This window comes from Capricornis sumatraensis, chromosome 16 (assembly GCF_032405125.1).
Source record: "Capricornis sumatraensis isolate serow.1 chromosome 16, serow.2, whole genome shotgun sequence".
Classification (NCBI taxonomy): domain Eukaryota; kingdom Metazoa; phylum Chordata; class Mammalia; order Artiodactyla; family Bovidae; genus Capricornis; species Capricornis sumatraensis.
In genome coordinates, this window is record NC_091084.1 from 82849472 (window position 1) to 82873819 (window position 24348).

A 24348-nucleotide genomic window follows, 5' to 3' on the forward strand; every position below is an offset into this window, starting at 1 on the left:
GGTCTGTGCTATTGGAGACGAGAGACGATCAGTCAGTGCCACAGGCTGAGCGAGTGGACAGACGGGTCTGTGACTCTGGATGGGACCTTCTGAACGAGAAGAACGTTGTGGGCGAGCCCCTTGGTTTTGAGACCCCAGCTCTTTGTCTGAAATAACCCACTGTGACCAGGGGTTGGGCCACGCAGGGGTGCATTTGTCCCTTATTGGCCGCGTGGTTCTGGGTGAGTTAACTTCCCTGATCACAGATTGCTCGTCAGTGTGGATGACGTCTCCCCGCTCGGTGCTTTTGCTGTTTCCTCCTTCCTCTCTTTAGATGGCCTTCCATCTCTCATCGCTACTCCTTCCCTGGATCTTGCTCAAGGCCTGCCGGTCCAAAGCAGCGGAGTGAATGCGGCACGTGGTGGGTGAAGCTTCGATGAGCTCTGTGTCCAGCAAAGGGCGTGCAGGATCCTTTCAAGCTTCACAGACGATTAACACATTCTGACCGTGGGCTAACACACAGATGAAACGCTGAATTTCACAGAATATAAGTCACATAGGACTTGTTCCCTGATGACGATGTAATAAAGTTAGAAATTAACTATACAGTAATAGGTCTCCTTAGGTTTACCCACTTTGAAGATTTTAATTATTAATATGTTTAGAAAGAACTGACTCATTGGAAAAGACCCTGATGCTGGGAAAGATTGAAGGCGGGAGGAGAAAGGGACGACAGAGGATGAGATGGTTGGATGGCATCACCGACTCGATGGACATGAGTTTGGGTGGATTCCGGGAGTCGGTGGTGGACAGGGAGGCCTGGCGTGCTGTGGTCCACGGGGCCGCAGAGTCGGCCGTGACTGAGTAATTGAACTGAACTGATTTAGAGAGTTTGCCTACTTTTCTAAATAACTCGTGGGCTCAGAAGAAACCAAAACGGAAACGACAAACTGTTTAGAAATGAATGATGAGGAGTAAAGGTCGACATTTTTGAGAATTGGCAGAAGCAAAGGTTACAGAGAGCCCTATTTCTGTAAATGCACGTGTAGAGAGATGGCTTCATTCACATAAACGAGCCACATGTCAGTCCATTCTAGGGGACCTGCTGTCACCTGAGAACTGGCATCAGAGTTGCGTCTTTAGCAGAAACTCATGTTCGTGAAAGCCGGTAGCATGGCACGGTCTTGGGAGTTCACTCTGCACCCGCGTTGCTCGAAACACTTCACACACATTCACTCATTCGACCCGCACGACAGCTCTGGGGGCAGCTACTCAGGCTGCACACAGGGCGCTGAGTCTCAGAGAGGCCGAGCCACTCGCTTAAGGTCACGCGGCTGGGTCTCCAACGCAGGCAGTCATGGGTGTCTCTGCAAACCCGCACATCTGTGGGCTTATGCACACCAGTATGTTTCTTTAAAAGGTTAGAAACACTACTTATTTGGCTGCCCCAGGCCCTAGCTGTGGCAGGTGGGATCTTTTAACGTGGTGTGCGAATTCTTAGTTGCAGCTTGTGGGGTTTGGCTCCCTGGCCAGGGATCGAACCCAAGCCCCTGCATTGAGAGCTCAGTGTCTTAGCCACTGGACCACCAGGAAAGTCCCTGCACTGGAATCTTTTTCAGTCCTGCATGTAGACGAGTCCAGTTCAGTTTCACCGACATTGCAGCGTCCCTGAAATAAGTGTGGGTGTGTTTCTGAGCCGGGCTGGGGAGGGCGTCTTCAGACAGAGTGTGGAGCGTAAGAGCTGGGAGGCCCGGCTCCCGCAGCCCTGCATTTGAGCCCTGACGCTGGTCCTCATTAGCGGGGTCACCCGGGGTGAGCCATTTAACCGAATGGAGTGGTAGTCTCAGCTGTGAGTGGGGTGTCACACGTGTCCCTCCTGGGGTTGCCATGAGAAGCAAAGGTGACTTTTGAAACCGCAAGAGTACCTGCAACAAAGTACCCTCATTATCGTCGTGACGGTGGAAGGCCTGGGGCTCGGTCAGCTGGGACTTTGGCTCTTGCCCAGTTGTCCAGGGACTCGGTGGCCTTGGGCTTATCTGGTGATGAGTTTGTTCCTCAGCGTCTTTATTTCCAAATGGGGCCAGCTCTGGCCTCAGACTGTTCAGCCAGAAGTGCATCTTGAAGGCGAGCGCGTGCGGCTCACCCAGGAAGCCGCTCTCGCGTGGTTGCTTCCTCTTGGTTCAGCGGGAGGGCGTTAGGAAGAGGCAGAAAGGGGAACGTCTGCCCCAGGAGGGTTTCAGTTTAGGAGGGCAAAGGGGCGTTGACGGAGGTCCCTTGGACCCTGAGATGGGGAACAGAGAGCCCTGAGTGCCTGCTGCGAGCTGACACTTACTCAGACTTTCTGGCTCTCTTCATTGGAGGAGAGAGACTGGAGGAACCAGACGCTGGGCCCAGGCAGGGGTGTGTGTGTGTTTGGAGTCCTTGGATGTGCTGGTACTTGTCCTTGGGAATCCACAACCCCTCATCCTGGAAGGGAGGCTCGGGGGGTGGGGGAGGTAGGCCGTAGGGACGAGGAGAATCACACGTCCTTGTCTCTTTGAGCCAGATTTAGTGGGTGAGGATCTGGGTCTGTGAACGGGAGTCTCCCAAGCACAGAGCTCTTTCCATGCGGGAGGAGGAAGCAATTGCAGGGCCCGACGTGCCGACCACGGTCCTTCCCCAGCGGGGACATCGGGATCAGACGCGCCTCCCCAGGCCGGGCTGCTGGTCCCCCTTTCTGTTATCATCTCCTTCACCCCGAGACTTTCCCGAGCACTCCTGAGTCTCCCTCTCTCTGTCACCCACTGCGGGAGGGGCATCAGAGAGCCCGTAAACATAGACCTCCGCATTTGGGGCGGCCTTTTCCTCTGTCCGTTTCTTTGTCCCTCCCACTGGGGGACGCTGATCGGAAGGATCTTTCAGGAGTTGCTGGTGGCTCGGGTGAACGCCGCAGCCACGCCTGACCTTGGAAAGGAGGGAGGGGACTCCCATCTTTTTTCCCTTTTCTTTAGAAAGCGCCATTCCTGTGCTCTGGTGGGGTTCCTGCTGGCTAAGCGTGTCTCTTTCTTTCTCTCGTTCTCTCTCTTTTCTTCCTTTTTCTCTCTTGGCAAGAGGCCTGGCTCTGAAAGTAAAATCGTGTTTTCAGCCTCAGTGTAAGAAGCAGATGAAGGTGGAGCTCTGCAGGTGGCAGGGGTGCAGGCTTGACCCCCCGCCAGATTCCCCGGGGGGGTTCTGAGGCTTCCCCGAGGTCTCCTGGGGGTCCACAGAGTCACGCTGGAAAGCTAAGCTCCTTACTTGGTGAGAAAACCGAGGCTTGGTGGGGACCAGTGCCGGCCTGAGGCCCCCACAGCCCCTGTCTCAGCCCCGCTTTCAGCCAGAGGGTGGTGGCCACCTAGCACCTCCCGGGGGCTCCTCAGGCGGCAGACCCGCCAAGGAGGAGACGCGGGTTCGATCCCCGCGTCGGGAAGAGCCCCAAAGAAGGCCACGGCAAACCTCTCCAGTATCCTTGCCTGAGAATCCCGTGGACAGAGGAGCCCGGCGGGCTGCGGTCCAGTCCACGGGGTGGCAGGGACGGACACGCCCGAGCAACTGAAACGGCAAGGGCCCTGCGGGCGGCAGAGGTTCCTCTGAAAGGAGCCCACGAAGGGGGCCCACAGGCTGAGCCGACAGAGGAGCGGCCGAGGCGCGGCCAGGCTGGGTGGCGGGATCGCGGGTGGCGCCGAGCCCTGGGTCTGCGTCCTCCTCCCGCCGTTTCCAGAGAGGGGCCCGGGGCCCGGGGCCCGGGCGGGGGCGGAGGGGTGGGGGACAGAGGTGAGCTCAGTGTGGCCGCGTCACGGCCGTGTCTCCTGGCAGGCGAGGAGCAGGAGTCAGGGAGGAGGAAGCGGGTGGCGGGCACGTGGCGTGGCAGGCGTTTTCAGCTGCGGCCGCTGGTGCAGCTGCTGTAACGTTCCTGTTGCCACACGCCTCGATAAAGATGCCCCAGTGCCCTTCCAGGCGGTGCGAAGCCCCGCCGGCCCGAGATAAGGCGCCTCACGTGCTTTGCTGGCCCTGGGGCTCCCGAGGCCCCCTGGCCCCTGTGAGAGCACGGATGTGTCTGGAGAGAAGGACCCCCGCCCGGCACCTGCTGGATCTGTTCTCAGGGAAACCCTGGCCCGCTGTCATGTGGCTCAGACGACCTGGGCTGGCGGCCGCTTCCTGGAATCGTCTCATCTGGACTGAACTTTGTTGCTGTCGCTGTCATTTCTGGGGGCAGCTCGCTGCAGTGGGAAAAACTGTAGGAAAAGCTTCCCATCCTGGGAAGATGGGAGTCAAGGAACCTGGGTTCTGTTCCCGGCTCTTCCGATAACTCGTGATTCGGTCTTGGGCTGTGGTGAGAGAATCTCTCAAGGGAGAGAATTTGACGGTAGAATCTGCAGGGTTACTTTCGGCTCTAACGTTCTGTATCTTGTTTTGGCTCTTTCCTGTTTAAGAGCACTGAGACCCAGATAAAAGCTGTAGAGACGACTTTGCTGGATCTTGCGTGTGGTTGTTTTATTGAGATGTTACCACGTGCCAGTATTTTGGTCATCAGAGGCAGACAGCTGACTCATTGGAAAAGTCCCTGATGTTGGGAAAGATTGAGGGCAGAAGGAGAAGAGGGCATCAGAGGTTGAGATGGCTGGATGGCATCACCGATGCAAGGGACATGAACCTGAGCAAACTTCGGGAGATGGTGAGGGACAGGGAGGCCTGGCGTGCTGCAGTCCACGGGGTCGCAAAGAGCCAGACACGACTGAGCGACTGAACAACAGCCACAGCCGTGCGCTGTTCATCGCGTAAGGAACTTAGAGTGACTGTCTCATCGAATCCTCGCGAAAGCCCTGGTGGGCACTGGTGCTCCTGTTTTGTAGGTAAGGAAACTGAGGCTCAGAGATGTTGAGCCAAGTAAATAAAGAGTCATTGAGCCTCAGCGACTAGCATGAAGGGGGGTTTCCCGGGCGGCTCAGTGGTAAAGATTCCAACCCTGCCAGTGCGGGAGATGCGGGTTTGATCCCTGGGTTGGGAGGATCCCTTGGAGAAGAGCGTGCAGCCCACTCCAGTATTCTTGCCTGGGAAGTCGCATGGACAGAGGAGCCTGGAGGGCTACAGTCCACAGGCTCGCAGAGTCAGACATGACTGAGCGCGCAGGCACAATGAACGTGAGAGGGAGTCACTGACCGAGCTCTGGTGGTCCTGCTGCTGCAGAATTGACCTTGACTAAGCCTTTATGTGAGCACTTCTGTGCGTTTAGACTGCACGTCCTTACAGTTAGGTGGTGGGGAAAGAGACACTTACTAGGCACTCCTGTGTGCTGTGCGAAGCTTCCCACCGGTGAGCCTCTTAGGAGTCCCAGGGTCTGTGGTGTTGTGGCCACTTAGCAGCAGAAAAATGCAGAGCAGTCAGAACTTGTTGCAGGCCTCACAGCAGGTAAGTGATAATGACAGGCCTTGAGCCGCAGCTCTGGGTGACCCAAGGCTGCTTTCTCCCCAGTTTGGGCACCCTCTCACTGGAGGTGCCTGCTCAAAGCCAGCAGGTGGGGAGTCCCTGTCTGAAGGCCAGGACTCTCGTGCGTATCATGATGGAGGGCTCAGCCTGCCTCCCGTGCTCCGGGACACAGTCGTTCCCAGCTTCCAGAAACTTCTCTGAGTCCACCCCACGATGCAGCCTCATCTCACTTCCTTATCACATTTGCCTGTTTGAATGAAACTGAGTGGGCACACCCGTGTGTCTTGTGTGTGAGTTACATGTGTATCACAAGCCTGAGGTGTTTCCCCTCAGCGGGGGTCTCTATCAGACGCTCATCAGGGCTGTGCCGAGTCACGTTCCTGCGGGAAGGTCGGGCTCCTGTTTTCTAGCGAGGGTCCTGGAGATCCTTCTTGGGAGACGGAGCCCTCTGGAGTCCACTGAGATGCCCAGGTATTGATGATAGTTGGTAAAAGCAGCATTTTATCTCAAACTTTAGAGACTGCTAGGTGGATCCAGGCTGCTGGTCTCAGTGGGAGTTAGTTATTAAACTAAGTTGATTCAGTTTTCGTTACATCTACAGTATGTGGTACGTGCTCGGTATACATTCAGAATAGGTTAATTAATGACAAGTACAAGTAATTTCAGGGCCTCCCTGGTGGCTCAGCTGTAAAGAACCTGCCTGCAACCTGGGAGCCAAGGGCTCGATCCCAGGGTTGGGCAGATCCCCCAGAGAAGGAAATGGCAGCCGGCTCCAGTATCCTTGCCTGGAGAATCCCATGGACAGAGGAGCCTGGCGGGCCACAGTCCACAGGATCGCCAGAGTCAGACACAACTTAGCGATTAAACCACTGCCACCACAATTGACTTCATTTCATACTTTTTTCCTTTGGCCTTGCCGTGTGGCCTGCGAGATCTCTAATTGAACGCATGGCCATGCTGGGAGCACGGAGTCTTATCCACTGGGCCACCAGGGAGGTCCAAGCAGGAGCAACTTTAATTGCAAGTGACAGAAGCTTCTGGCTGAACAAGTGAAAAGCAGTATTACAAGAATACTGTTGAAAGAAGACTGGAAGCTCTGTAGAGCTTGCTCTGAGCCGAGGAGTGGCTTTGGAGGGTGGAGATAAGGGTAGTATCTCTGTTGGGTGTTGCTAGAGGGCGCTTTGGTTCTGTTCATTTCACGATTCAGAATCCTCAGGGAGCCTGAGTGGGCACCGATAACTTTCCCAGAATCGTGGGGAAGGTAGACGAGGTTAGGTACCTTCCCGAAGGAAGGTGTTCTGGGCAGGCACACACTCCAAGTCTCCAGGAGCCCAAGGCAGCCCCGGGCCTCCGGGAGTTCAGGTCGGTGCGGATCGGTAGGTGAAGGGGTGATTAATATGGGCGGGGTGGGACTGAAGAGGGTTTGCACAGAATGCATGGGGAGCTCAGGGAGGTTTTAAATGTTGCAGGGGGTTGGGGTGGGGGAGTGTCAGATCAGGGAGACAGAAGTTTGTTCGAGATTGAATTTTAAAGGCTCAGTGAAATTTTGCCAGCTGGACAAATGCGTTTCAGAAAGAAGTCCTCGGATGGCAGTCCGGCAAGATGAAAGCATGGCGTGTCCAGAAACGTGTTAGGGGCTCCAAGCGCCTGCCCAGAGACACACCACAGAGAAGACAGCGTGTGCGCCTGTGGCTGGTGCAGAGGGCTCCCAGAAAGCAACACGATTCTGTAAAGCAGGCGCCCTTCAGTTAAACCAACAGGAGAGTGGGAGTGGGAGCCAGATCTTAGGGGACCTGTGAGCTCTGTTAGGCTTCAGGACTTCTTTTTTCCCCTTAGACCATTTTGGGGGCATTTCCCCCTCTTTTATTTTCCTTTTCTTGAACACAAAATCTTAAAGAATACTGAAGGAGGTGACAGTACCTGATCAAACAATATCTAAGTACCTAACAGTACTTAACTGAATTCTTAAGGAGTGAATTTGGTTTCAGGAAAGGGCCTGGGATTTTCTAGGTAGGAAACATCCTACCTGGGCACAGGGCCACTAGGCTTTGGGACTTTTAATCCTGGGAAATGGCAGGAAGGTGCTCGCGGGGCCGGAGCGGCGTTCTCGACGTCCAAGTCCTTTCACGAGGCTGTGACCCTCGGGTTGCTGAGGGCTGCAGACACGCCAGAGAACGAGGTGGAGGGCGCTCAGTTCTCACCTGTGTCCGCCTCTCTGCGACCCCAGGGACTGCAGCCCACCAGGCTCCTCTGTCCACGGGGTTTTTCAGGCAGGAATACTGGAGTGGGTTGCTGTTTCCTCCTCCAGGGGATCTTCCCCACCCAGGAATCGAACCCGGGTCTCCTTCATTGCAGGCAGATTCTTTACCCACCGAGCTCTTGGGGAAGCCCGAGATGAGGGGGGCGGCAGTCAAAGGCGGCTCCTCAGGGCTGGAGAGCCCCACCTCTTGGGGAGTTCCAGGAACTCCATCAGGCGTAGACCATTCCCGGGATGGTGGCCGGGGAGGGAACGGGGCCCTGGTGGCCTTGCTTGCTCCTGGAGTCCTGTGTTGAGAGTGGCGCGTCTTGGCTTAGGAGGCCACGGGCCCCTGAAGCGGGTGGAGAGCCAGGATCGAGGTTCACCCGCCTCGCCACCTCCACCCCGGCACCCCTCTCCCTCGTGCCTAGCGGTGGGGCGCTGTGTGCGCTGCAGCAGTCCGGGGGGTGTCTGGGGAGAACGCAGAAGCAGCTCGGGCCCTCTGGCGGGTGGGAATGGGGGCACTTCCTTTTGCTGCCACTTCGTGGTCCTGCAGAGGTGGCTGAATGAGACTCAGAAAGCTGGGGTCACTGGGGGTCACTGGAGGCTGCAGGAGGGCTCTCTGTTTCCTGTGAACACGAGCTCTGACCGGGAGCTCTCGCGGTGCCGTTTCCTTTACAACAGGTAGCTGCTGAAAACAGGAAAAGGTTTGCTCCCACTGTGAGGATTTTAAGCTGGTGCTTTGGACGAATCGGCACTGTTCTGATACATATATCCCTGGTGCCGGAGTTCGTGCACCCGAACGTTGTGGAGAGCAGGTTAGAAACACGGGATCCAGACCCGAAGGGCGGGCTGGAATCTCGTCTCCAACACTAGCTGTGTGGTTTTGGCCGAGTTACTTAGCCTCTCTGTTTTAGTCTCCAACCGGGATAAGTGACAATAACAGCACCAATGCCGTCATCACCAGCCCCCGAAACATGGTGTTTACTGAGTGCTGGCGGTATACCAGGCACCAGGCAGAAGTATCTCGTATTCATCATGTCACTTATTTTGTAAACAAACCTGTGATTTAAGTGGTGTTACGATTAGCACTTTATAGACGAGGAAAGCTGGGGTCGATCGACTGATTGGGGTTTTTCTTTTTTTTCTCTTGCTATAGTTAATTGAAAGTTGCTCAGTCATGTCTGACTTTCTGTGATATAGTCCATAGGCCAGAACATTAGAGTGGGTAGTCTTTCCTTCTCCAGCGGATCTTCCCAACCCGGCGACCGAGCACAGGCCTCCCGCCCTCGGGCGGACCCTTCACCAGCCGAGCTCCCCGTAGCTGGTTCACGTTGTTGCATTAAGTTCCGGTGCGATTCGGCGACACACATGCACACTCTTTGGGAGCTAGGGTTTAAACTCACGTATGAGAGGCTGATGCGTCGCAGAGCTGTTCTGCGGTCTGCAGGCCGTGTGTGAGGCGCGCACTGCCGATACAGCCCCCGGTGCTTGGCGCGCGTTCAGTGCTTCCTGGGGGTTTTGGTCTCACCTCGTCCTTTTCGTCCTTCACAGAAGCAGCTGACGCAGGATGACGACACCGACGAGGTCGAGATCGCTGTTGACAACACAGCTTTCATGGACGAGTTCTTCTCCGAGGTGGGTGCCTTCCGGTGTGTTTCTTCTGAATGGACGTAAGGAACCACAGCTTCCTTAGGCAAGAATAAAGCCCGTAGGTCTTTCAGGGGCAGCAGAGGAAAGCCAGTCTTCTGCTGGAGGGGAGCCAGGCCGAGAGGCTGCAAGGAGAGTCTCCTGTTACTGGGGAGGACGTGGGCTTCTAATCTCACTGAGAAACCCAGCAGAAGGCAAACCATGTGCAGCAAAGAGACACTGTTAGAGCCTTACGCTCCTGATGACGTTTTCATGATGCCCTTTCTTCCTACAGTACAGAATTTAAATAGGGAACCAAGCCAGGGCACCCAGCCACGAATGTAAGGAAAAGAAAAGAAAAATGCATTTCATGGAATTTTTAGGCCTGTAATTGAGATAGATCAGAATTGTTGTTACCAAAAATTCAATCCCTTTGACTTAATTCTGGTAACAACTCACAAACCAAGAAACCGCCAGTTTGAAATTTGGCAGAGGCAGAAATGGGTGGCCCGTGTGCACAGATTCCCATGGCCTTTGAGGGAGAGGCTCCTGCTGGAAGGTGCTATGGGAGACGTGAGTGATGGAGAGCTTGGGGAAGGGGGGCATGTATCACGGACAAAAACGCAGGCTGTGGGCCGGGGAAGCTTGGGTTCGCAGCTCAGCCCTGGGGACGTCCCCTGGCAGTCTGATGGCTGAGCCTTTACCTTCCAGCGCAGTGGAGGTGGGTTCCCTCCCCAGTCGGCGGGGACCTAAGATCCCACGTGCCCCATGACTCAAAAACCAAAGCATGAAACAGAAGCAGTATTGGAACAAATTCAGTTAAGGCTTTAAAAATGAATGACCCGTAAGAAAACATCTCAGCCCTGCTTCTGACAGCTGCCGTTCTGTGAACATTCCTTCCAGGCTTGCTTTCTTTATCTGTACACTGGGACCGATAATATAATTCCCTAAGGACTGTTAGGAGGATTAAGCGGGTTCCTGTTTCTGAAACGTTCATGAGCACCTGCCATACACCAAAGCGCTCCAGCTCCAGCGTGCACTGCCGCCATACTGCGGCTTCCTTAGGCTTTTAGTTGCTGTATCTGAAGAGGTGTCCTGCTCTCTCTGCGGGGCAGGTGTGGGTTCCTCTCGGCCTCCGGGCTGTGGGTGTGGGAAAGCCGCCCTCTGGTCCGCCTCTCAGTGGAGCGGGGCTCGGTGGCTCCCGCCACTCATCTGTGAGGCTCAGAGCGGGCTCAGGGTGAGCGTGAGCGTGTGCACGCCTGATTGGGAAGTTAGCCCAGACTGCGCCCCACCCTCCCTGAGGGGGGGCCCGTCCCTTTGCTGGAGGAGTCATAATGAGATCAGACAATGCTTGAGTTATTTATGGGTCCAGTGTTCTAGGTGTGGACACTGGAAGGAAAAGCTCTTTCAGTTCAGTGCTGGGGGTGGGTGTGAGGAGCTGTGTGACGTCACTGCAGCCCATCGCCCTGGTCTTGCCTTGGAGAACCAGTTACATTGACTTCTTTCCTAGGATCAGGACTTTCTGCAATAACGGTGTCCTCCCTTTTCTCTTAACCCAGTAAGAGGGGACCCGAGAGGCAGTGTTCCTTGGGAGGTGGGCAGATGGGTGGGCCTTGGTTTCTACGACCTGGTCTGAGTCTACCCTCAAGCCTTTAAATAGCAGTTGACCTTGGGCCAGTTCCTGAACCCAGCTGGGCTTTAATCCCTGCTCTGGAAATCAGGAACAGCAGAACTTACCTTTCAAGCCTGGCCGGAGGATTCCCTTGAGATCACATGAGGATCGCACATCTGGAAAGCATTATTTGAGCCGGAAAGCGCCAGATGGAGGGCAGTTATTTTTGGAGACTTAACAAGGTCTTCGGGGCTGTTGCTTTTCTTCTTGCTTTCTCTTTGTTAAATGCTTTTTTATCATTTAAAAAAAAAGAAAAGCCCCATCATATTTAAGGTAGAGAAGGGGACAGCATGCTTGGCTGGAAAGAGCATGATTCTTTTGGACTTAATTCCTTATCTGCCACTAACTGTGTGATCTTGGGCACATGTCTTTTTTTTTTTTTTTTTTCAACATTTTATTTTGTATTGGGGTGTAGCTAATTAATGGGCTTCCCTGGTGGCTCAGAGGGTAAAGAATCTGCCTGCAGTGCAGGAAGATCCCCTGGAGAAGGGAATGGCTGCCCATGCCAGTATTCTTGCCTGCAAGTTCTGTGGACACAGGCTGCAGTCCAAGGGTTAAAAAGAGCTGGGCATGACTAAGTGTCACTTCACATTCATAGCTGATTAACAATATTGCGATAGTTTTGGGTGAATAGCAAGGGATTCAACCATACATATACATGTAACCATTCTCCCCCAAACTCCCCTTGAATACAGGCCTCCGGGTAACACTGAGCGGAGTTTTATGTGCTGCACAGTAGGTCCTTGCTGGTTATTGTTTTAAATGTGTACACCACAGCACACATGACCGTCCCAAACTCCCTAACTCTCCCTTCCCCCCATTCTCCCCCGGCAGCCATAAGCATGGTCTCAGAGCCTGTGAATCTCTGTCTGTTTTGTGGGTCAATTCATCTGTACGTCTCCTTTTAGACTCCACATGTAAGGGATGCCACACAGTATTTCTCCTTCTCTGTCTGACTTACTTCACTCAGTGTGACGCTCTCTAGGTCCATCCATGTGGCTGCAGATTTTTCCCTTCTTTTTCACGGCTGAGTAATATCCCGTTGCTTGTACGTACCGCATCTTTTTATCCATTCCTCTGCTGATGGGCGTGTAGGGTGCTTTTGTGACTTGGCTGTTGCAAACAGTGCTGCTGTGGACATTGGGGTACATGTATCCTTTCGAGCCATATTCTCCAGAGGTGCGTCCAGGAGTGGGATTGCAGGGTCCCGTGTTAGCTCTGTTTTTAGTGTTTTAAGGAGCTTCCATATTGCTCTGCTAGTGGCTTTACCAGTTGGTCCTCCCACCAGCAGTGTAGGAGGGGCCCTCCTCGCCGCCCCCTCCAGCACTTATTCGAGGGTTGTTTGGTGATGGCCGTTCTGGCTGGTGTGAGATGATATTCCACTGCCGCTTTGGTTTGCACGCCTCTGGTCACTAGTGGTGCAGACCTCCGCACGTGCCTACTTGGCCACCTGCCTGTCTTCTTTGGAGAAGTGTCTGTTTAGATGCTCTTCTATCGGGCACATGTCTTAACCTCTCTAAGTGTCTGTGGGTTTAGCTGTGAAGTGGGGAGAAAAATATTCATCTCCTAGATAAGTTGGGGGTGAAAGGAGCCAACACGGAGAAAGTGCTCACAAGGGACGTCGGTGAAGGTTAATTCCCTCCCTTCACATCTAATGGGGTGCAGAGAGGGTCCGTACTGGAGGCTCTGTCTCAGGCAGAGACAGGAGGGGGCTGGTGCACGGGTCTTGGTCTGCATCTCAGCTCGGCTTGTGGCAGTGGTGCAGCTTCGGAAAAGCTGTGTAACTGCTCTCAGCCCCACTTTCCTCTAGAAGAGGCCTAGCAGTGTTGTTGTTGAGTCACTAAGTCGTGTCTGACTCTCTGTGACCCCAAAGACTGCAGCACACCAGCTCTTCTGTCCTCCACTGTCTTTCTGAGTTTGCTCAGACTCATATCCGTTGAATCGGTGATGCTATCCAACCATCTCATCCTCTGTTGTCCCCTTCTCCTCCTGCCTTCAATCTTTCCCAAAATCAGGGTCTTTTCCAGTGAGTCAGCTCTTCATATCAGGTGGCCAAAGTTTTGGAGCTTCAGCTTCAGCATCGTTCCTTCCAACAAATATTCAGGACTGATTTCCTTCAGGATGGACTGGTTGGATCTCCTTGCAGTCCAAGGGATTCTCAAGAGTCTTCTCCAACACCACGGTTCAAATGCATCAATTCTTCAGCGCTCAGCTTTGTTTGTAGTCCAGCTCTCACATCTGTACCTGACTACTGGAAAAACCATAGCTTTGACTAAACTGATCTATGTTGGCAAAGTAATGTCTCTGCTTTTTAATATGCTGTCTAGGTTGGTCATAACTTTCCTTCCAAGGAGCAAGCATCTTCATGGCTGCAGGCACCATCCACAGTGATTTTGATTTTTATAATAACTTTGATTTTGACTGTATAATAATCAAAGTTTTTTTGATTATTATATTCATAATAACCAGCAGTATTTCCTGCTGGTTGTTATAAAATGAGAGAGTAATGGATATACCTGCACAGTGTGTGACCTATGGTAAGTTTGTCTTCAGTAAATTTAAGCTTTTTCACCATTCTGTTCCCCAGTATATTTGTGTATATATATATATACACACACACACACACACACACGCATACATACTGGAGAAGGAAATGGCAACCCACCCCAGTGTTCTTGCCTAGAAGATCCTGTGGACGGAGGAGCCTGGTGGGTTACTGTCCATAGGGTCCCACAGAGTTGGACATGACTGAAGTGACTTAGCTCGCACGTATATACCACAGAGTCTACTTTAGAGAATGTGGCCTGGAAATATCCTCAAAGGTGGATTACAGTGTATTCCAGATAATGGGGGTTGGGGAATGAAAAGGTTTCCTCTTCACTGGGTGTGTCTGAGGAACACACCCAGTGCCTCCTGCAGAATGGGGCAGAGTGGCTTGCTTGTGAGTGTGCTCTTGTGATAAGAGCGCACAAGATGTTCATCTGTCGGACTTTCGGGCTGCTTCCAGCAAGTAGGTCACCCCTGGTTATTTGCAAGGCCTGACGGTGTGAATCACAGATGGTCGGGGAGGTATTTGCAAGGTACAGATACAGTCACAAGACCAGGAGGTTTTCAAATTGTACTCTGCCCTGTGAAACTCAAATGATTTCTCTCGCCTCCCAGTTACTGCAGAAAAGGATTGGCCGTTGGGTGTTGAGGCCTCACAGGCTGATTAAGCCAGGGTCTAGCAAATGATAAACCTCAGATTTCTGTCTACTTTGCAGTTGTCTGCATGTTTGCCCTGGTCTTTTTGTTCAGCTGGCGGAGAGGACAACGTTTTAGAGGAAATAGGACCTACTTGAGAGATGGCGTCTGTTTTGATTGTATCTGCTTATATAATAAACCCCTCTACCAGTTAATGGGGTAGAATAGCCCTTCTGTAATACTGATGGAGTCTGTGGATTAGGGATTTAGGGTTCAGACAAGGGCCCAGTGGAGGTTTTTTTTTTTTTTTTCTTTGTGGCCCTGCGGTGTGACTTATGGGATCTCGGTTCCCTGACAGGGATTGAACCTGGGCCCCGGCAGTGAAAGCACTGAATCTTAACCACTAGACCACCGGGGAACCCCCAGAGGCGGGTTATTTTTGCTGCACAGTTTCTGGCGCCTTGACTAGCCGGAGTCTGGAGTCTCAGAGACTTTTGACTCAGGCGTCTGGTGCCTGAAGGAGGCCCAGGGAGTCTCAGAGGAGACCTGTGCTTCCCCGCTTTCTGTGGCCTGGGCTTCTCAGGGTCATTGGTTTGGGGGGCAGCTCAGGGCTCCAAGGCAGGCCCGGCAGCTGTGGCAGTCACACCGCCCATCGCTGGTACTGTGCGCTGTTGCTGAAGCAGTCAGAAGCCTGCCCGATCCAAGAGAGGACTGCACGGACAGCCCTCTCCCTGAGGAGAGGGACGGCTTTGTGCCGTGGCCGTGTGGTCCGTCACTTACTGTTCTCTTTCTCCGGCCGCACTGGGTCTTGGCTGCAGCACGCGGAGTCCTTCACTGCGGTGCGTGGGCTCTTCGTTACGGTGTGCAGACTTCTCAGTAGCTGTAGCACAACAGGCTGAGTTTCCTTGTGGCGTGTGGGATCTTAGTTCCCCGATCAGGGATCAAACCCATGTCCTCAGCGTTGGAAGGCAGATCCTTAACCACTGGGCCAGCAAGCAAGTCCCCATGCCATGTTTTAAAACCACCAGAGTCACAGCTCCATGTGGCATTACCCTACACCAGCATCACTTCACGGGAGGCCTGGGATCGATCGCTAGGTTGGGAAGACCCCCTGCAGGAGGACATGGCAACCTACTCCAGCATTGCTGCCCTGGGGTCTCCCACGAGCGGAGGAACCTGGTGAGCTCCAGTCTCTAGGGTTGCAAAGAGCCGAACACGGCTGAGTGAGCGAACACACACACCAGCATCACAGGCAGGGAGCACATTCAGAAACCCTCTTCTCAGGGAGGAAAGCTACCCAGGTCCTTCGCGCTGCCCTCCTCGTGGCCCTTTGGCTGGCGACGGGTCCCACAGTCGTGCCCACCCTTCACTCAGAGTGGAGATCAGGAAAGTGAGAGATGGCTAAGGGGCAGGACTGTCAGGATTACCACAGGGCCGGCCACAGTCCAGCCTCTAGACCTGGCAACCCCGCTGCCCAGAACAAAAAAAGGGGAATGTGGCGGGGGCCAGCGTGAAGAACTCCGCCCACGGCAAAGGTCATGAGGAAGGAGGCTTGGCACACGCAAAGACGTGATCAAGCCTCCTTCATGACCTTTGCCGTGGGTGGAGTTCCTCACGCTGGAAGGGCGGGGCCAGGTGGGGATGGCTGTCTGGATTGCGGTATGAGATGCCCAAAGACTTCAATTATGTTTGAGAAACACTCCATGCTCTTTTCCTCCCGTGAAGACTGGAAGTGCACATGAGCTTGTTACAGGCTCTAAGGATCCCTACAGTGAAGAAACCTGGTCAATTTACCTGTCTCAACAGTTATTTTTTCATGGAGCCCTTTCTGACGTGTAACTTCTGCTAATGAGAGAAATGAACTCATTGACGAGAATGCTGTCATAAACTTTTCTTTTTCGCAGTGGTTTATGGAGCAAGCTTGTCTCCAGAGTTCAGTTCAGTTCAGTTCAGTCGCTCAGTCGTGTCCGACTCTTGTGACCCCATGAATCGCAGCATGCCAGGCCTCCCTGTCCATCACCAACTCCCGGAGTTCACCCAGACTCGTGTGCATCGAGTCGGTGAGGCCATCCAGCCATCTCATCCTCTGTCATCCCCTTCTCCTCCTGCCCACAATCCCTCCCAGCATCAGAGTCTTTTCCAGTGAGTCAACGCTTCGCATGAGGGGGCCAGAGTATGGCCTTGGCTGGCGCCCTCGGTTGCACTGAGCTGCAGTGTTCTTGCCCATGAACAGGGCAGTGATGGTGACATCACAGCCGTCCAGGGAAGAGTCTGGTTTCTGGGACAGGTGTGAGTTAAATCAGGTTTAGTTCTCAAATACATTATTGTGCGGGGTAATGTCAGTCTCTTTAAAACAACCCGAACACACAGACAAACAGCACTTGAGTGTTTCGCTTCAGCACGTTTATCTCCTGCTCGCTCTGCCCTTCCCCGGCTTTGGTTCTCTGGCACAAGCACGGAAAGGAAGTTGATTGCCTGCGCCTGCTGCCGTGAAGCACTCAGAAAGGCACCTTTGAGAAAAACCAACGCTTCCAAGAAAAGACAGACAAAGTTAGAAGAAGGAAGAAAAACGCTCTGCGGTTGGCCGCTTGCCCATCCTGAAGTCCTGAAGGGGTTCTGCGATTCCTTGGTGTGCTGACTAAATCGCTGCATTACTCAGAGTCCCTGAAGCAGCTCCAGATGGGGAGCTTACTGAGGCCAGAGGGAGGGGTAGCTTCTGTGGGTGGAGGATGAGTGGAGGCGGCATTGGAGGCCCCTGACCTGGGAAGCTCTGTGGACAGGCTGAGGACGGAGCCTGGGGTCCAGTTCTCCCGTCCGCTGGGCCGTCTAGTCAAGTGTCTAGCGTGACTCTGAGCTTGGGGTCCAATAGTCTCATCCTACCAACTTCCTACCTTGTCTTCCTACCACTGAACAGACTTTGAGTCAGGATACTCTTCACGTTATGGAATAATAATATTCTGGGAGATATTTTTCGAGTCATCCAGTCCTGAGGAGTCATCAAAACCTTACGCTTGTGACTTCTTTTTTCAACAATCGGAGTATAATGGCTTTGTGATGTTGTGACAGTTCCTGCTGAGATCAGCTACCTGGGCCCGTGCGCCCCGGCCTGCTGGGCCTCCCCTCCCACAGCGCAGCCCAGCCCTCTCGGCCGTCACAGAGCGTTGGGCTGCCCCCGTGCGGCGCAGCGGCTTCCCACCCGCAGTCTGTGTCACGCACGTCGTGCCTCCACATCAGTGCTGCTTGCCCAGTTCATCTCGCCCGCTCCTTCCCCCGCTGTGTCTGCCTGTCCATGCTGTGTGTCTGTGTCTCTGTTCCTGCCCTGCAAATAGGTTCATCTATACCAGTTTTCAGATTGCACGTATATGCATAGACTTGGATTACCGTGATATTGAATGGTTTGCCTTGGAAACGAAGGAGATCATTCTGTCGTCTTTGAGATTGCATCCAAGTACTGCATTTTGGACTCCTTTGTTGACCATGATGGCTACTGCATTTCTTCTGAGGGATTCCTGCCCGCAGTAGTAGATATGATGGTCATCTGAGTTAAATCCACCCATTCCAGGCTATCTTAGTTTGCTGATTCCTAGAATGTTGACATTCACTCTCGCCATCTCCTGTTTGACCACTTCAATTTGCCTTGATTCATGGACCTGACATTCCAGGTTCCTGTGCAATATTGCTCTTTACAGCATCGGACCTTGCTTCTCTCACAGTCACATCCACAACTGGGTATTGTTTTTGCTTTGGCTCCATCCCTTCATTCTTCTGGAGTTATTTCTCCACTGATCTCCAGTAGCATATTGGGCACTTACTGACCCGGGGAGTTCCTCTTTCAGTATCCTATCATTTTGCCTTTTCATAGTGTTCATGGGGTTCTCAAGGCAGGAATACTGAAGTGGTTTGCCATTCCCTTCTCTAGTGGACCACATTCTGTCAGACCTCTCCACCGTGACCTGTCCGTCTTGGGTGGCCCCACATGGCATGGCTCATAGTTTCATTGAGTTAGACACGGCTGTGGTCCGTGTGATCAGATTGGTTAGTTTTCTGTGATTGTGGTTTTCATTCTGTCTGCCCTCTGATGGAGAAGGGTAAGAGGCTTATGGAAGCTTCCTGATGGGAGAGAGACTGAGGGAGAAACTGGGTCTTGTTCTGACGGGCAGGACCGAGCTCAGTAAATCTTTAACCCAATTTCCTCTGATGATGGCTGGGGCTCTTTCCCTCTGTTATTTACCTGGGGCCAAACTATGGTGGAGGTAATGAGGATAATGGCACCTCCGTCAAAAGGTCCCATGATGCACTGCTACCTCAGTGCCCCCAGCCCTGCAGCAGGCCACCGCCGGCCCACGCCTCCGCCAGAGACTCCTGGACACTGAGGCAAGTCTGAATCAGTCTCTTGTGGGGTCACAGCTCCTGTCACCTGGGTCCTGTTGTGCACAAGGTCCTGTTTATGCTGGACTGGATGAAGCACAAGCTGGAATCAAGATTGCAGGGAGAAATATCAGTAACCTCAGGCATGCAGATGACACCACCCTTATGGCACCCTTATGGTGAAAAACAATCAAAGAGCCTCGTGATGAACGTGAAAGAGGAGAGAGAAAAGTTGTCTTAAAGCTCAGCATTCAGAAAACTAAGATCATGTCATTCGGTTCCATCACTTCTTGGCAAATAGATGGGGAAACAATGGAAACAGTGAGAGACTTGATTTTGGGGGGCTCCGAAATCACTGCAGATGGTGACTGAGCCATGAAATTAAAAGACACTTGCTCCTTGGAAGAAAAGCTATGACCAACCCAGACAGCGTATTCAAAAGCAGAGACAGTACTTTGCCAACAAAGTCCATCTAGTCGAAGCTACGATTTTTCCAGTAGTCATGTATGGATGTGAAAGCTGGACCATAAAGAAGGCTGAGCAGTGAAGAATTGATGCTTTTGAACTCTGGTGTTGGAGAAGACTCTTGAGAGTCCCTTGGACTGCAAGGAGATCTAACCAGTCCTTCCTAAAGGAGATCAGTCCTGGGTATTCATTGGAAGGACTGATGCTGAAGCTGAAACTCCAGTACTTTGGTCACCTGGTGGGAAGAACTGACTCACTGGAAAGACCCTGATGCTGGGAAAGATTGAAGGCAGGAGGAGAAGGGGACAACAGAGGATGAGATGGTTGGACGTCGGCTCGACCCCTGGTCTGGGAGACCCCACGTGCTGCGGGGCAGCTGGCCCATGTGCCACAACTCCTGAGCCTGTGCCTCGAGCCTGGGACCGCGGCTGCTGAGCCCCGGGCACAGCTGCTGATGCCCCTGCGTCTATTGCCGGTGCTCCGCAGCAAGAGACGCCCCCGCCTTGCGGAGCTTGCACACCACAACGGAGACCCAGTGCAGCCAGAAATATGAGTGAATATGAACGAGAACTCGAGTTCCTTCCCCCGCTTGCTTTGCCAGTTGCAGAGCTGTGATCAGGTTTTCTTTTCTTTTTTTTAAAGCAGTGGATTATTCACTGGAGGAAAGGGCTGCTGGAAGCTGCATCGTGAGTTGTCTTTCCGTTGCATCTCAGGGGCTAAGACCCTCCTGTGTGGCACCTTATGAGGTTTCTGTTTGTTGACTGTGGCCGTGTCGGCATGCCCCTCGCTGTGGAGGGCAGGCAGGTGGATGTGGAGGCTTCGAGACCTCTTCCAAGCGAGCTGTGCCCTGCTCATTGCAGCCACCCCCAGAGGGGCTGTGGGGCCGGGGCACCTGATGCCTGTGAAGACAGAGCTGAGGCTGAACCTCACACGCGGGTGGCAGGGTCCATGCGGGTCTAGGCACGCCTCCCAGTGCTTTCTTTGTGTTCATTTGGCTGCACCGGGTCTTAGCCACAGCGTGCAGCAGCTTCTTCAGCTGTGGTGCGGACACTTAGTTTCAGCCCGTGGGCTCTGGTTCCCCGACCAGGGATTGAACCCAGGCCTCCCGCACTGGGAGCGGGGAGTCCTAGCCGCTGGGGCTCCAGGGAGGCCCCGGGACTTTCCCACGCACACCTGGCGCCGAGGAGCCTCTGCACGGGGTGGGCACGCTCCCCCCGGGTCCCGGTTGTCTGGGGCGGTTAGCTGGTCGGAGGCGTGTCCGGGGGCGCTGGGCGGCCCGGCCAGGGGAAGCCGTGCTTCGGCGGTTTCCTCGCCTCTCCTGGGCGGCCGGGCGGCCGGGTGGCCGGCGCTCTCCTGGCCTCTCCTGGGCGGCCGGGCGGCGTGTCCCGGGCAGCCGGCGCTCTCCTGGCCTCTCCTGGGCGGCCGGGCGGCGTGTCCTGGGCGGCCGGCGCTCTCCTGGCCTCTCCTGGGCGGCGTGTCCTGGGCGGCCGGCGCTCTCCTGGCCTCTCCTGGGCGGCGTGTCCTGGGCGGCCGGCGCTCTCCTGGCCTCTCCTGGCCTCTCCTGGCCTCTCCTGGGCGGCGTGTCCTGGGCGGTCGGCGCTCTCCTGGCCTCTCCTGGCCTCTCCTGGGCGGCGTGTCCTGGGCGGCCGGCGCTCTCCTGGCCTCTCCTGGGCGGCGTGTCCTGGGCGGCCGGCGCTCTCCTGGCCTCTCCTGGGCGGCGTGTCCTGGGCGGCCGGCGCTCTCCTGGCCTCTCCTGGCCTCTCCTGGCCTCTCCTGGGCGGCGTGTCCTGGGCGGCCGGCGCTCTCCTGGCCTCTCCTGGCCTCTCCTGGGCGGCCGGCGCTCTCCTGCCCCTCCTGGGCGGCCGGGCGGCGTGTCCCGGGCGGCCGGCGCTCTCCTGGCCTCTCCTGGCCTCTCCTGGGCGGCGTGTCCCGGGTGGCCGGCGCTCTCCTGGCCTCTCCTGGGCGGCCGGGCGGCGTGTCCTGGGCGGCCGGCGCTCTCCTGGCCTCTCCTGGGCGGCGTGTCCTGGGCGGCCGGCGCTCTCCTGGCCTCTCCTGGGCGGCATGTCCTGGGCGGCCGGCGCTCTCCTGGCCTCTCCTGGCCTCTCCTGGGCGGCGTGTCCTGGGCGGCCGGCGCTCTCCTGGCCTCTCCTGGGCGGCGTGTCCTGGGCGGCCGGCGCTCTCCTGGCCTCTCCTGGGCGGCGTGTCCTGGGCGGCCGGCGCTCTCCTGGCCTCTCCTGGGCGGCGTGTCCTGGGCGGCCGGCGCTCTCCTGGCCTCTCCTGGGCGGCGTGTCCCGGGCGGCCGGCGCTCTCCTGGCCTCTCCTCTCTCTCCTCCCCCTTCACTGTCTCTCACTCCGCCCGTTCCCTCCTTTCGCTGTTTGTCTCCCTGCCTCTCTCCTCTCCCTCTTGCTCACTGTGGCTCTCGCTTCTGGAGCAGCTGAGGCCCTGCCGGTGTCCTGAGCCTTCCCTCTGACGCTTCCTTGGGTTTTCCTGGCTCTTGTTGACTCCAGCCGGGACCCCCATCCGAGGTGGGCGGCCAGTGTCTCCCCGGGGAGCAGTGAGGACGGAGCTTCGTGGACGGCTGCCGGCACGCCCCGCCCTGACTGTGGATGGGGTGGGCCGGGCGCTCCCTGGGGCCGCGGGCCTCGGAAGGCTTGCCCAGGGTCACCGCCTCCCTCCACGAGCGCGACCAGGTGCCCCCTCCTGACGCCTCTCTACTTCCAGATCGAGGAGACGCGCGTCAACATTGACAAGATCTCCGAGCACTTGGAGGAAGTGAAGAGGCTGCACAGTGTCATCCTGTCTGCGCCCATCCCCGAGCCAAGTGAGTGCTGCGCGGGGCTCAGGCACCCGCCGGGCCGCCGGGTCCCCCTGGGGGTCGCAGGGGAGGGCGTGTGCCCGCGTGCCCACCGCCCTCCGCCTCTCCTGCTCTCACTGCCCTGTTGGCGCCTGTCTGTTCCGAGGCCGCGCCGGCTCTCTGCCGCAGTGCGCGGGATCTTTGCTCTCTGTTGCAGCATGCAGACTCTTTAGTTGGGGCCGGTAGGATCTGGTTCCCTGACCAGGGGTCGGACCCGGGCCCCCTGCATTGGGAACGCGGAGTCTTAGCCACTGGACTCCAGGGACGCCCCCGTCCCCTCTGCTTTTCGTGGCTCCACTTGGCCAGACTCTCGTCCCCTTCCCAGCGAGCCCAGCCCCGTGGCTGGTGGGGACTCTTGCTGCTGCCGGCGTGCCTTGCCTCTGCCCCCGCCTTGGGTTTCTGGAAGGCACACCTGAGCTGTTTTCTCTGCTTGAAATGCTTCCCCAGACCCTCCTTTTCTTCCAGGAGGTGTTTTTATTCTGCGGGTCGAGGGCAGGGTGCCTGGAAAAATGCCTTTAAAAGCTAAGCTCACTTCATTCTGATGATGGGTGTCTGGGGAGCCCCTGGGGATGCGTACTGCCCTGGACGCCTGAGAAGGCACTACACCTCCTCTGCTGATTGTTGTCGCTGACAAAGCGTTCAGTCTCTGCTAACTGATTCTGCCGGCCTTTGTTTACCCAGAAACCAAGGACGACCTGGAGCAGCTCACGACCGAGATCAAGAAGAAGGCCAACAATGTGCGGAACAAACTGAAGAGTAAGGGGCTAAGGGAGCAGCCAGCCCCCCAGCTACCCCGCGTCTGGGGTCCGGCCCTCCTGCAGCAGAACGCTTCCTCATGGGGGTGACGTCGCGCGTGGCCTCTTTGCTCGTGATCTGGGTTCTGTCTTGGCGTGACGGATGGTAGCCCCAGAGCTTTGTCTGTGGTTGAGTGAGGCGAGAACTGAAGCCTGGGGATGGGAGCGGAAGTGTGCTTTCAGCTGGTGAATGTCTGGTGGCTCGGGTCCCTTAACTCAGTCCCTCGCCTTTTCCTGGTCCCGTTTCCTCCCCCGGCAGCTGCGTACGTGTGAACAGTGCTGTCAGTGGTATGAGGATGCCAGGCAGATCGTCTGCAGGCATCTCCTGGGGGCCAGGTGTGTCACCTCCCCCCACGCCCACTCCTACCCCTCAGCTGGGGCAGCGTTCTGTGAAGCCGCTGTCATAGATTCAGTTCGTCTGGGAGCCCAGAAGCCTCCTGAGGTCCGAGGCTGTCATCTGCATTCTTGCCCCGCTTACTGTCTTTGGTGATGAGTGCGCGCCGTTGGTCAGGGAGAGAAAGCGGCGTTGCTGAGCCTGAGGCATCATTTCTTCGCCCGCTTGGGACCGTACTGCTTGTCTCCATGGGGATGGAGTGGAGGTTTCCGGTGGCCACTTCCAGTCCGGCAGTGAGCCTGTGCCCGCTGTCTGCGTGTTCGTGTTTGATTTTCTTGTTAGCATTGCGAGGGGGGCCCTGCAGCGCACCCATTTTACAGACCGGAGAATAGGAAGGCTGAGCGCACGTGGCTTTTCCAGGTGGCATGCCGGGATGTGGCTGGGCAGGGATCTGAGCCCGGGGCTCTCGGTGATGGGGACTCGTGCTGTTAACTGCTGCGCTGGGACGTGGCCGAGTGAGACCCTGCAGTGAAGGTGTCCTGGGGCTCAGACGCGAGCCGGGTGTCGAGACAGGACCTGCCTGCCATTGGTCTCCTGGGCCGGTGTGTGTGTTTGAGAGAGGAGGCACATTGCACGGTGAGTTTCTTGGAGGAGAGCAGGGGCTGTGTTGCTGGAATAACCTTCTCTCCCATCCAGGCATGGAGAGGCATATTGAGGAAGACGAGGTGCGGTCGTCGGCAGACCTTCGGATTCGGAAATCCCAGGTGAGGTTCTTGGCCTAGCAACCGTCTGTCCAAGTCTTTAAAAAATTTTTTTCCCTTAGCTGTGGAGTCTTTTTAATTTTTAAAAAATATTTATTGAAGTAGAATTGATTACAGTATGGTATTTCAGATACATGGCAAAGTGATTCAGTTAGGACATATACACACACGCATATGTGTATTGCTTTTTCAGACCCTTGTCCATTGTAAGTTATCCCAGGATGTTGAACATAGTTCCTCGTGCTACGCAGTGACCCTGTTTTATATATGGCAGTGTGTGTGTGTTAGCCCCATACTCGTAATTTATTCCCCCACCTCCCCTTTGGCAACTACGAGTTTGTTGTTTCTCTGTTGTGTAAATAAATTCATTTGTATTGGTTTTTAGACTCCACATGCTTAATACCAGTGATGCTATATGACATCTGTCTGTGACTTACCGCGTGTAAGTGAGATACTCTCTGGCGCATGCACGTTGCTGTGAGTGGCCGTATTTCATTCTTTTTTCGCGGCAGAGTGTTGCGTCATGTCTTCTTTATCCACTCATCTCTTGATGGACACAGATTGCTTCCATCTCTTGGCTCTTGTGACTAGTACTGCGGTGAACACTGGGGTCTGTGTATCTTTTCTAAT

The 24348-nt window shown here is 55.2% G+C and overlaps 1 protein-coding gene across 1 annotated transcript in view; it reads left to right on the forward strand.

The window, feature by feature from the left end:
• Positions 1-24348, forward strand: part of STX3 (syntaxin 3) — a 42959-nt gene that overhangs the window by 8586 nt on the left and 10025 nt on the right. The window contains exons 2-5 of the mRNA XM_068988453.1: positions 9212-9295; positions 21697-21796; positions 22511-22585; positions 23654-23721. Coding sequence (XP_068844554.1) covers positions 9212-9295; positions 21697-21796; positions 22511-22585; positions 23654-23721 — 327 coding nt within the window. The remainder of the gene's footprint in view (positions 1-9211; positions 9296-21696; positions 21797-22510; positions 22586-23653; positions 23722-24348) is intronic.